Source organism: Mauremys mutica, chromosome 7, assembly GCF_020497125.1.
Source record: "Mauremys mutica isolate MM-2020 ecotype Southern chromosome 7, ASM2049712v1, whole genome shotgun sequence".
Taxonomy (NCBI): domain Eukaryota; kingdom Metazoa; phylum Chordata; order Testudines; family Geoemydidae; genus Mauremys; species Mauremys mutica.
Window position 1 is genome coordinate 47,104,598 of NC_059078.1, and position 12,447 is coordinate 47,117,044.

The window sequence follows — 12,447 nt, forward strand, 5'->3', positions numbered from 1 at the left end:
GTTTGTTGGAAGGATTGTGGATAAAGGTGTTTTGAAGAGGGAAATTGTGTAGTGTATAGGATCAGGGAAGACATTCCAAGTCTAAGGCAAGCATGAGAGAAGGCACAGAAGTACTTCTGGGAGAAAAGAAAAAGTATGTGGAGGGAAGAAAGACTGGCAGAATAGAGGAGAGTGGTGGACAGCCACTGATGAGATGTAGGCAAGAGCAGAGCTGGAAAGAGTCTAACAAATTGAGTTCAGTTATTTTGAAATTGTTACACAAAAGACTGTAGAGCCAGTTAAGGGATTCATAAAAGGGGATGATGTGGTCAAAAAGTGAGTTTCATGGTGACATTTTGGATAGACTGGATAGGAGTGAGGCAGTTGTTGGGAAGACTAGAGAAGAGGTTACAATAGTCCAGGTGGGAGGTTATTAAGACATGCACAGAGATTTTGGATGCACTGTAAAGGAGAAAACAGAAGGATTTTAAAACATCCTGAATATGAGGGGTAAATGGGAGGAGTTAAGGATAACATCAGGCGTGTGGGCCTGGAGATTGGAAGGGCTCATGGAATTATCTGCTATCATGGAGAAGTGAATATGAAGAAAGGACATGAGTGTGAAATGAAGAGTTATGTTTTTGTTATGCTGAGGTCCTTCCTCCGGTCCAGAGATACCTCTTAATAATTTTGCTCTATTATTTGCATGATATGATGCATAATTTTCATGCAAAATACCCTGCGTCGCTGTTGTAGAAGTATAGTAATATCATGTGCTGGTGCTTTTAAGGGTTTCACAGTATCTTATTTATAAACAACCTTTCAGAATGGTTTGTAAATCTCCCTTATTAAGTTGTTTCAGTGCAAAAAAACTTTATAGAAGTTCTTTAACTCAGAAGCACTTTTTTTTCCATTAAAAGATAAAATCAAGAAAAAATATTTGGACCAGTTTGGGATTTTTTCTTTTTTGTTCTCTTGTCCTTAAAAAAACACGAGGCTATAATATGGCCAGTACTATTGTGGGATTTTTGTTTTTTTAAATCACTCTGTTCTCAATTTATTATATAATATGTTGATATTGCAAAGCTTCAGAACAAAGAGTGATCTTACATACCAGAAGTGCTTTGCTTTTGGGAGCTGCAGGGTGATACAAAGATAGAACATCAGCCACCATTTTGAATGTAATAGCTTTTTTCAGACCCTTAACTCTGTTTTACCATTGTTTATTTGTATTTCACACAAATATCCCTATTCTGTAGTTACAGAACTCAAAACTGTCATAGCTTGTTCATTTTCTTTTTTCAGGCTGCTTTATTGAATTCCTTCCCTGCAATCTTTGATGAGCTATTGCAGATGTTCACCGTGCAGGAAGTAGCAGAGTTTGTGAGAGGAACTCTAGGAAGCATGCCTAGTACAGTGCATATCGGACAGTCGATGGATGTAGTTAAGCTGCAATCTATAGCACGCACTGTGGACAGCCGCCTTTTTTCTTTCTCGGGTAAGACATTTGTAACACTTGCAGCTGAATGCCCCTGGTAAATCCAGCCAAGTAATAGTAGGATTGTATTGCATTTTTTGCAGCTGCTTTGTGGAGAACCATACAATGAAGAATACAAATAAATTTGGAGAAATTGTTAGCTATGTTGTAGTTCTGGTGTATGTATGCACTCGATGTATATATTGTTCTACATATATGGAGCTTTTCCTACAGTGAACAGCGTGGTGTACTCTATGTGATATGCGCCCATAAATAAATTTTGTGTGACCGCAGATAGTGGAGAAAACATGAGATTTAGGATACAGAACAATACTCTTAACTAGCATATCCACTGATTAAAAACATACTTATTAAGTGATCACCCAATTATTATGATTATCAGTGCTCAAAGGAATACACTGTGCTACAACTCTAATATTATTTCTTATTACAACTGGATTGAACAAGACACAGATATGAAGACAGTCCCTGCCCCAGCAAGCTTGCAGCCTGGAAGACACTCACTGAAAGAGGAGCTGCAATGAGACACCCAGGAAAGAGTCACTTTAGATACATATTTTAAAAAAATTCTTAATCTGAACATTTTTATTTTCACATTTATGGGTGTAACGGGTTGGACTCACCCCTGCGGCGCCTCCTGCTGGTGACTCCGGGAATTAGCTCTATTCCAGCACTGGAGCGCCCTCTGCAGGCCGGTGATCCACCTGTCTTCAGGCCCCCCGTGTCCCTCCCTGGACCCGGTGCCCTTTCACATGGGGTGCTGCCCTCTAGCAGTAACCCCTTTCTCTTAGGGTCTCCCCTCCTCAGGGAACCCTCACCCTCTATCCCCACCTTGCCTCAGTATGTGGCTACTGTCAGTCATTGTCTAGCCCCACACCCTGGGGCAGACTGCAGTCTCAGCCTATTCATCATTGGCAGGGTTGGGTTTGGACCTGCTGCTTGGCCTACCCCTGGGCTGCCCCTTGCAACCCCCAGTACCTCTTGCCCTTTACTAGGCCGCAGCCTGGGGCTTTCCAGGCTGGAGCTTCCCTAGCTCCTCAGCCTGTCCCCAGCCCTGCTTCACCCTAGGTACCTTGTCAGCTTCTAAGCAGCCAGGCCCATCTCTCTCTAGAAGCAGAGAGAGACTGTCTGTGCTCTGGCTTCCCTGCCTCTTATAAGCCCCAGGGCTTCAGTTTGGGGCGTGGCCCCAGCTGCAGCCTCTTCTTTAATCAGCCCAGCTTCCAGAGCCACCCCTCTCAAGCCCTGTCAGGCAGCATTTCAAGCCTCTCCGGGCAGGAGCAGGGTCCACCCTGCTACAATGGGGTTTATAAAAGAAGTGGGTGTTTTGGAGGCATTTGAATGAGGAAAAGGTGAGAGCCTGGTGCACTGAGTTGAGAAGGTAATTCCATGTATAAGGGTCTGCATGAAAGAAGTTAAGAAGACAGGAGTGGAAGAAGAAAACAAAAGGGTTTTAGATGCTGGCATATTTGTCCAAAGAAAGGGACAGAGAGGAAACACCATAGACGGTGAGATCCAATAAGCCAGGGCTGAGTCTGGCAGGGCCTTGAAGGTGAGGAAGAGAGGATTAAACTTTACTAAAGTGGGTGACAAGGGGGAACAAGTGAAGCACATCAAAGAGGGCAGTGATGTTGTCTGACTGGCAGGCAATGGATTCTGTTTCTTTAAATACTTTAACCCTATGGGTTAATATATTTTCCTTAGGGTTCTAAAGGCAGGAGCTAAGTAAACCTGACTCCTCTTTGTTAGCCTCTCCATTTCCTCCTCCTCTCTTTAACAAAGGATTCTGGGATCCAAAGCCCTCCTTTACCTGCCAACTCTACAGCTTCTTAACCTCATTGCATTCCAATGGACAGAAAGCCTCACTGTTCCATCCTGTTTCAGAGTGGTAGCCATGTTAGTCTGTATCAGCAAAAAGAATGAGGAGTACTTGTGGCACCTTAGAGACTAACAAATTTATTTGAGCACAAGCTTTCGTGGGCTAAAACCCACTTCATCAGATGCATGCAGTGGAAAATACAGTAGGAAGATATATATACATAGAGGACATGAAAAAATGGGTGTTGCCATACTAACTATAACAAAAGTAATCAGTTAAGGTGGGCTATTATCAGCAGGAGAAAACAAAACTTTTGTAGTGATAATCAGGATGGCCCATTTCCAACAGTTGACAAGAAGGTGTGAGTAACAGTAAGGGGAAAAATTAGCATTGGAAGATAGGTTTTACTTTTTGTAATGACCCATCCTCTCCCAGTCTTTATTCAAGCCTAATTTAATGGTGTCCAGTTTGCAAATAAATTCCAATTTTGCAGTTTCTCGTTGCAGTCTGTTTTTGAAGTTTTTTGGTTGGAGTATTGCGACTTTGAGGTCTGTAAGCGAGTGACCAGGGAGGTTGAAGTGTTCTCCGACTGGTTTTTGAATGTTATAATTCTGAACTTCTGATTTGTGTCCATTTATTCTTTTGCATAGAGACTGTCCAGTTTGGCCAATGTACATGGCAGAGGGGCATTGCTGGCACACAATGGCACATATCACATTGGTAGATGTGCAGGTGTTCCTCTTCCTACTGGCCTGTTTTCCTTGCACCTATCCACTCAAACACGTGGCTGCCTTTGGTGCTGATTTCTATTTTCTCCCAGCACATGAGTCTTTTGCAGCCTTTCTACAGGGGTAAGATCGTTGGCCAGGCATACTAGAGGAAGGAATGAGGAAATCCTAGCAGTGAGGAGTCTGGGCCAATCAGAACTCACTGCAGGCAAGAATCCTGATGTGTGGCCTTGCCTCCCAAAAGCCAGAAAACCTCCCTGCTTCCAACATTGCACCCTTTCCACTATTTTGTGCAATGAATACAGTCAGGTCCTTAAGGTGATGAACCAATAAAGATAAGCTAATTTCCTAAGAGTTAAATATATACAGAGTTTGACTCACTGAGCTGCTGTGAAAGCAGCATGAGGTGAACAAAGGGCCACACAGCAGGAAATTAATTCTAGCAAATGGCAATTCATACCTGTTGTTTGCAAGCATATTCACAGTATTCTTACCACTTCAAAAGTTATTTTTCCTCCCTTGGTATCCTGCTGTTAATTGATTTATCTTGTTAGACTGACCTCACACTTGGTAAAGCAACCCCCATCCTTTCATGTATTTATACCTGCTCCTGTATTTTTCACTTCATGCATCCAATGAAGTGGGTTCTATCCCACGAAAGCTTATGCCCAAATAAATTTGTTAGTCTCTAAGGTGTCACAAGGACTCCTCGTTGTTTTTACATTCACAATAGTTAACATCAGGCATGCCATTTAGATGCACCATTAATTCATTGTTTAGTGACTTTGAAATGCATTGCACTGAAAATCTGTTCTGTAGCAATCCCACCAATTAAGCAGGCATGCTGTTTATCAGAGGGCCAATTAAGTGAATTCTACTGTATCAGCATCCTATAGTAATACTAATTCCTCGGTTTCCACATACAGTAGCTCCTCACTTAACATTGTAGTTATGTTCCTGAAAAATGCGACTTTAAGTGTAACGATGTTAAGCGAATCCAATTTCCCGATAAGAATTAATGTAAATGAGGGGATTAGGTTCCAGGGAAAAAAATTTCACCAGTCAAAAGACTATATTATACACGTGAGTATAATATAGTCTTCTAAGTATAATATAGTTTTTTGACTGGTGAAAAAATTTTCCCTGGAACCTAACCCCCTCATTTACATTAATTCTTATCAGGAAATTGGATTTGCTTAACATCGTTTCACTTAAAGTCGCATTTATATATATGTGTGTGTGTGTGTATACACACACACAGATTATAAGTTTTAAACAAACAGTTTAATACTGGTACACAGTGATGATGATTGTGAAGCTTGGTTGAGGTGGAGGAGTCAGAGGGTGGGATATTTCCAGTGCCTTACTGCTAAATGATGAACTAGCAATTGCCTGAGCCCTCAAGGTTAATTCTCACACTGTACTATACAAGGCAGCAGGAAAGGAGGGAGGGCAGACAGAGACAGAAACACACAGCATGTGTGTGTGTGAGAGAGAGAGAGAGAGAGAGAGAGAGATGCGCATTTCCCCTTTAAGTATGAAGAGTGGGGTCAGAAGTACACTGCCTTGTTAATTAGATCAGCGAGCTGAGACCAGACCACAGCTGCAGCTGCTGCTGCTGCCTGGAAGCTCCCTCTGTCGTGTGTCCCCCCTGCTCTATGGAAGATGGGGTAAGCGGGGTGCAGGAGCAAGGGGGAGGAGGACACCCTGACATTAGCCCCCTTTCTCCTCCCCCCCACACAGCAAGCAGGAGTCTCGGGGAGCAATGAGGGCAGGAGCAGCACATGGCAGTGCGGGGAGGGACAGCTGCAATTGCTAGCCTGCTGGGCAGCTGCTGCACAGGGAACTTAGGGGAGCAGGGATCTGATAGGGGGGCTGTCGGTCCACCCTGGTTCCAACCACCCACCACCTACCTCCACCGGGCTGCTCTTCCTGCAAGCAGTGGACAAGGCAGGCAGCTGCCAAATGACCTTAGAAGGGAGCATTGCACAACTTTAAAAGAGCATGTTCCCTCATTGATCAGCAATGAAACAATGTTAACTGGGATTACTTTAAGTGAGGAGTTACTGTACAAAGTTTTTGGATAATATCAAGGTTGCTGAAATTCAGGTCTGTCCTAGAATAATTCTGAGTCTTGTTTCCCTCTTTTAGAATCCCGGCGAATCTTGCTCCCTGTGGTTCTTCATCACATTCACCTTCATCTGAGACAGCAGAAGGAGTTACTCATCTGCTCTGGGATCCTCAGTAGTATCTTCTCCATTATCAAGGCCAGCTCCTTGGTAATCTGCCCACCTGTCTTCTCCATTCCAACGCTAAATTACTGAAGAACAATCCGAGATAGTTTCTATTGGATATATATCTTTTTCAGTGAATCTTTTTATAACAGAACTCTAACTTTATTAGCAGCAAGAGAATTCCTTAAGTGAACGACTTCTTTTGTGTGTATGACTCATAGCATTCTGGTTACAGCATGTTCTTGCTGTGAAAACACACACACACACCTCAGACAAACCGAGCAAGACTGACACTGTTTAATTTTCTTCACCCTAGCCTGGAACTCACTTATCTGTGGTGCTCAAAAGCCCTACCCAGTCCTGTCACTTGCAGTTGTGTAGGAGACAGTAATTAGCACTTTATCGTGAATGTTAAGAGAACTCTGTAAAATTATCTAATCAATGAAATCATGCTTATTTTCAGAAATTGCTGCTGATTTAAACAGCTGGGTTTTATCTTCAGGATACTCTTATCTCAAATGCCACCTCAGTCATTTTTTAAAACGTTCAGATTTTCCTACAGGGCAGTGAAATATCCCAGGTTACTCCAAAGGAGGAAGTCTATGGCATTTAAAATAAGTGACATCAATGAGTATTTTGAACTGTACACTGTAGTTCTGTAAGTTTGAATGGGATGAAAGAAACAATAAAATAAAGTAATGTTCCCACAGAACACAGGGGAACAGAAGTTGGTCCCATTGTGCCACAGAGTACATAGGTCTCTGATTATGGATTTATATTAGGGCTGTCAAGCGATTAAAAAAATTAATCGCACGATTAAAAAAATTAATCGCAATTAATCGCACCGTTAATAATAGAATAACATGTATTTAAATATTTTTGGATGTTTTCTACATTTTCAAATATATTTATTTCAATTATAACACAGAATACAAGGTGTACAGTGCCCACTTTATATTTATTTTTTATTACAAATATTTGCACTGTAAAAAACAAACAAAATAATATTTTTCAATTCATCTAATACAAGTACTGTAGTGCAATCTCTTTATTATGAAAGTTGAACTTACAAAGGTAGAATTATGTACAAACAAACTGTGTTAAAAAATAAAACCATGTATAACTTTAGAGCCTACAAGTCCACTCAGTCCTACTTCAGCCAGTCGCTCAGACAAACAAGTTTGGTTACAATTTACAGGAGACAATGCTGCCCACTTCTTGTTTACAATGTCACCAGAAAGTGAGAACAGGCATTCGCATGGCACTGTTATAGCTGTCGTAGCAAGACATTTACATGCCAGAGGTGCTAAAGGTTCATATGTCCCTTCATGCTTCAACAACCATTCCAGAGGACATGAGTCCATGGTGATGATGGGTTCTGCTCGATAACGATCCAAAGCAGAATGGACTGACACATGTTCATTTTCATCATCTGAGTCAGATGCCACCAGCAGAAGGTCAACTTTCTTTTTTGGTGGTTCGGGTTCTGTAGTTTCCACATCTGAGTATTGATCTTTTAAGACTTCTGAAAGCATGCTCCACACCTCGTCCCTCTCACATTTGGATGGCACTTCAGATTCTTAAACTTAGGGCCCAATCTCACATTGGGACCCTCTTTGCATTTTGTCAAATCTGCTGTGGAAGTGTTCTTAAAACAAACGTGCTGGATCATCATTCGAGACTGCTATAACATGAAATATATGGTAGAATCCGGGTAAAACAGAACAGGAGACCTACAATTCTCCCCCAAGGAGTTCAGTCAAAAATTTAATTAATGCATTATTTTTAACGAGCATCATCAGCATGGAAGCATGTCCTCTGGAATGCTGGCCGGAGCATGAAGGGGCATACAGATGTTTAGCATATCTGGGATGTAAATACCTTGCCACACTGGCTACAAAAATGCCATGTGAATGCCTGTTCTCACTTTCAGGTGACATTTTAAATAAGGAGCAGGCAGCAGTATCTCCCGTAAATGTAAACAAACTTGTTTGTCTTAGAGATTGGCTGAACAAGAAGTAGGACTGAGTGGACTTGTAGGCTCTAAAGTTTTACATTGTTTTATTTTTGAGTGCAGTTATGTAACAAAAATAATCTACATTTGTAAGTTACACTTTCATGATAAAGAGATTGCACTACAGTACTTGTATGAGGTGACTGAAAAATACTTTCTTTTGTTTATCATTTTTACAGTGCAAATATTGGTAATCAAAATTAATAATATAAAGTGAGCACTGTACACTTTGTATTCTGTGCTGTAATAGAAATCAATGTACTTGAAAATATAGAAAAACATCCAAAAATATTTAATACATTTGAATTGGTATTCTATTGTTTAACAGTCCAATTAATCATGATTAAATTTTTTAATCATGATTTTTTTTGAGTTAATCACGTGAGTTAACTGTGATTCATCGACAGCCCTAATTTATATCTTTTGATGTGTTCCAATATCCTTCTATCAGGGAGGGAAGAGGTGAGAAGTCACATACTGTAATATTGCAGCCACATGACAGTGTCTGCTATGTAGGGTGATGTTTATTTTCTCCCTCCGAACCTACATCTCCAGGAATCTCTTTTGGTAACAATTCTTCCTGAGCTTCTCTAAAATTATCAGAATCCCATTAGGAAGGCTGTTCCTGGCATGGTTGGAGCTGCACATTTGGCTTGCGATTTCTGTCCTCAGCTACTAATTGTCTGTTTTCTTACTGCTCATTGTAGGAGGCAGATGTAGTGGAGGAGGTTGAGATGATGGTGGAGAGCCTCCTGGATGTACTTTTACAAACTCTGCTTACTATCATGAGTAAATCGCAGTCTCAGGAGGCGGTAAGAGGGCAGCGTTGCCCGCAGTGCACAGCTGAAATCACTGTTAGTAACTAACAATCAGGTTCTATTTCCTGCTTCTCTAACGTTCAGCTCCCTTTATCCCACTCCCTCACAACCACCTACACCTCATTACCATCTCTCCTGCATGAACGATCACAGCTTTCTCTCCTTTCCTTCCCACTCATGAATTCATTCCTTCCACTCTGAAAAAATCTGTCACAGTGTACTAGTCAGGTTGCTTCACGTTTACATCAGCAACTGATGAGGCCCAGAAAGCTTTCCGGTTGCTGTAGTTACTGTCTTGGATTACATTTGAAGCTATGATTGCAAATTATCATTTGGTAGTCTTTGGCAGATGCCAATTAGGTGATGATTTAGGGCTCCACCTCTAAATGGGCACCAAAATAGCATTGGGAATATCTTGATTGCTCACCAGCAGGCCAGTGCCATTCACTTCAGTTCCTGGAGAGATTCTGCTCAACTGATCCACAGTTATCACTTCCCACAAATGAAACAGGTGCATCCTTCTGGAGAAGGAAATAACAGATAGGGAATCAAATGTGTTGCTGAGCTGGGTGGGAGGAAAGGAGCAAAGAGAGATGAAAATAGCACCAACCCTGATCTTTGCAAAGGGTGCTAATACGCTTACAGCTGGCCCAAATTACTCAGCAGCATGGGATAAAGACGGAATGAGAATTCTTCCTTGTCCTTCACTAAAAGAGGGGGGAAAGAATAAAATTCCTATCCAGCCTTCTCCCTTCCTGGACTCATTGCACGACATATTCTATCCTAACCCTATTTTTACTTGATTCAAACACTGAGCTGAGGTCAGCACCATTTGTGTTGTCAGTCTGTTCTCCAAAACACCTTCCACGCAGTGTTAATTTTCTTACAAATTGGCTGGGAATTTGAGTGTGTTGAGCAGGTAGATGTACAGTCAGTGCCTCCACACTAAGAACAAAGATGTTTCCTAACCTCTTGTTAGCTAAAATGCAGTAACAAACATAAGGTACATTCCTAATGAAGACAAGGCAGTTTGTAGGGACGAGTCTAGGGTTTACCATCACTTGCTAACATGTTAGAACCGCAATTGCCTTTTCTTCACTATGATTTTACATTCTTTCGCTTACATCTGTTAGCTAACACATGGTAAGAACACACCTTTTTCTTAATAAAGACAAGGTATTAACATTAATTGGAGTAGCTCAGAAAAGTTTATAAACATTCCAGAGCATGTGGGCAGATACCTGAGTCCATCTGAAAAAGGAAATTGCCCAGGACTCTCTCAGATATAAAATCTCTTCAGAAACATTCTTCATGAACATTCATATTTAGCACAGTATCTGTAATGTGTGACACAAGATTAGGTACTTCTTAAAAAATCTTTGCAATTGTTTAAAAATAAATTGTTTCAATGGCTTAGGGACACAATTGCTACAAGGAAACATAGTCATAGCAGGGAACTAGTAATGTGGAGACAGATACCATTCCTGACAGCCACTGACTTGCAACCTTACCTTTGACACAATGCCTACCCCCTTTATGCTGTACTCTTCAAATGTGTAAAAATGGGGATTTTTACTCACCTTTGTAAAGCACTTTGAGAGGCTGTGGTGAAAGGAGCTATATAACTGCAAAGCATTATTTACTATGTAAGACCTTGATTTCAGAGCAGCTTCTCCTACATACTGGGAGAGAGACCCCTTGACTGTCCGTATTGACTGTTTAAACTCTGATATTTGTAATAAGTCCTATGAAAAAAGAGCACACACAGCTGAGCCTCTGAGAGTTTTTGCTTTGTATTAACAGGCAATAGAGAGAATTTGTCATACAGTATTTTTAATCTCTGCAAGTGAGCTTCTTCTTCAAGTGTTTGTTCACGTCCATTCCACATTAGATGTGCGCGTGCCGCATGCACAGACGTCAGAAACTTTTTCCCTTAGCGGGTCCCATCGGGTCAACAGGGAAGCCCCCTAGAGTTGCACCTCTATGCTGGTGCATATATACCCCTGCCGAACCGACCCCCCTTCAGTTCCTTCTTACCATCCATGGCGGGGTTGGAACAACTCTTCGCTTGCTTACAAGTGATCCCTTAGCACAGTTGTAGCAGTTATCAGTAGTTAGCAGTTATCTGTAGTTAATAGTTACCAGTAGTTAGTACTTCTTTATACTACAGTTAAGCTTCCTTTGTTTTAGGTGTCTGAAAGTTGTTTCCAGCACCACCCCTGGGCTGCGGGGCATGCTGCAGGCCCAAGGGTTTAAGGCTTGTGCCACGTGCCGCAAGCCTATGCCAATCAGTGATCCCCACGACTCCTGTCTCTGCTGTTTGGGAAAATTGCACCAGATTGAGCGCTGCAAGATCTGTAAGGCTTTTAAGCCAAGAACCAAGAAAGAAAGAGACTTTTGCTTCAAGCAGTTACTCATGGAGGCCACGCTGCAACCTACGGCCTCGGACCATCCGGCTTCGGTGCCGGTGTCCTCGGTGCGGAGTGCCCCGGCATCAGTCCGTGATCTGGCACCGGTGAGGCTGCATAAGCATTGTGGCACTGAAGCAACAGGACAAGCTCCGGCACCGCTCAACTTTTCCAGTACGGTCAAAGGGGCAGCCTAAAGGCGATAGAGGGCGCTCCCCACGTAAGAAGGCGGCGCCTTCCAAGGGACCGAGCACTCAGAGGGGCAGTGTGGCCCCAGAACATACACCGGCACCGGTGGCTCCGGTGCCGCAGGGCCCATTGAGCCCCGGGCTAAGTGGGTTGAGCGCAGAGAAGGGCTGGAAGACATCCTAGAACAGCCCTCCACGCCAGACACCTTTGAGGCGGCAAAAGACCTCATCGAGCTGTTGTTGGAAAGCCCCCTCCCTGGCAAGGAGAAGCCTCCAGCACCATCATGAAGGGTGCCGTCCAGAGACAAGCCGGCAATGGTGCGCCACTCAAGGTCACCCTCCCGGCGCCGGTCCCAGTTGAACTCAGCCTCCATGGACCCCCAGTTACCTTTGGCTCAGCGGGACTCGATGGCACCGGAACCTGAGCCAGCATATGGCACCGGCTCCGCCGGCACATCGCTGCCCGGCACTGTCACTAAGTCGGCACCAAGGGGATATAAGGCCACAGTCCCCGGCCCAGGGAAGAAGGCAGCCATCCCAGTCCCGAGAGCATTGGTACCAATCCCAGTCTGGGTTGGTGAGGAGCCGCTCTCCAGCCTCCTGACGGCACCGTGCCACGGCACTGCCTTGGCCTTTGAGGTTGGCGTCCTCGGAATCCGAGGTTGACTCAAGCAGTTCCAGTTACACCCACAGGGCGCCGGCTAGCAGGGAGCCCCAGACTGCGTGGCATCCCCAATGGGGCCCGCCACGACAATGGCCCTTTT

At 43.2% G+C, this 12,447-nt stretch overlaps 1 protein-coding gene across 1 annotated transcript in view; it reads left to right on the forward strand.

The window, feature by feature from the left end:
- DOCK3 (dedicator of cytokinesis 3) overlaps nt 1–12,447 on the forward strand; it is a 641,328-nt gene that overhangs the window by 509,735 nt on the left and 119,146 nt on the right. Inside the window, exons 24-26 of the mRNA XM_045024316.1 lie at nt 1,285–1,477; nt 6,173–6,300; nt 8,977–9,081. Of these exons, the coding sequence (XP_044880251.1) occupies nt 1,285–1,477; nt 6,173–6,300; nt 8,977–9,081 (426 nt within the window). The remainder of the gene's footprint in view (nt 1–1,284; nt 1,478–6,172; nt 6,301–8,976; nt 9,082–12,447) is intronic.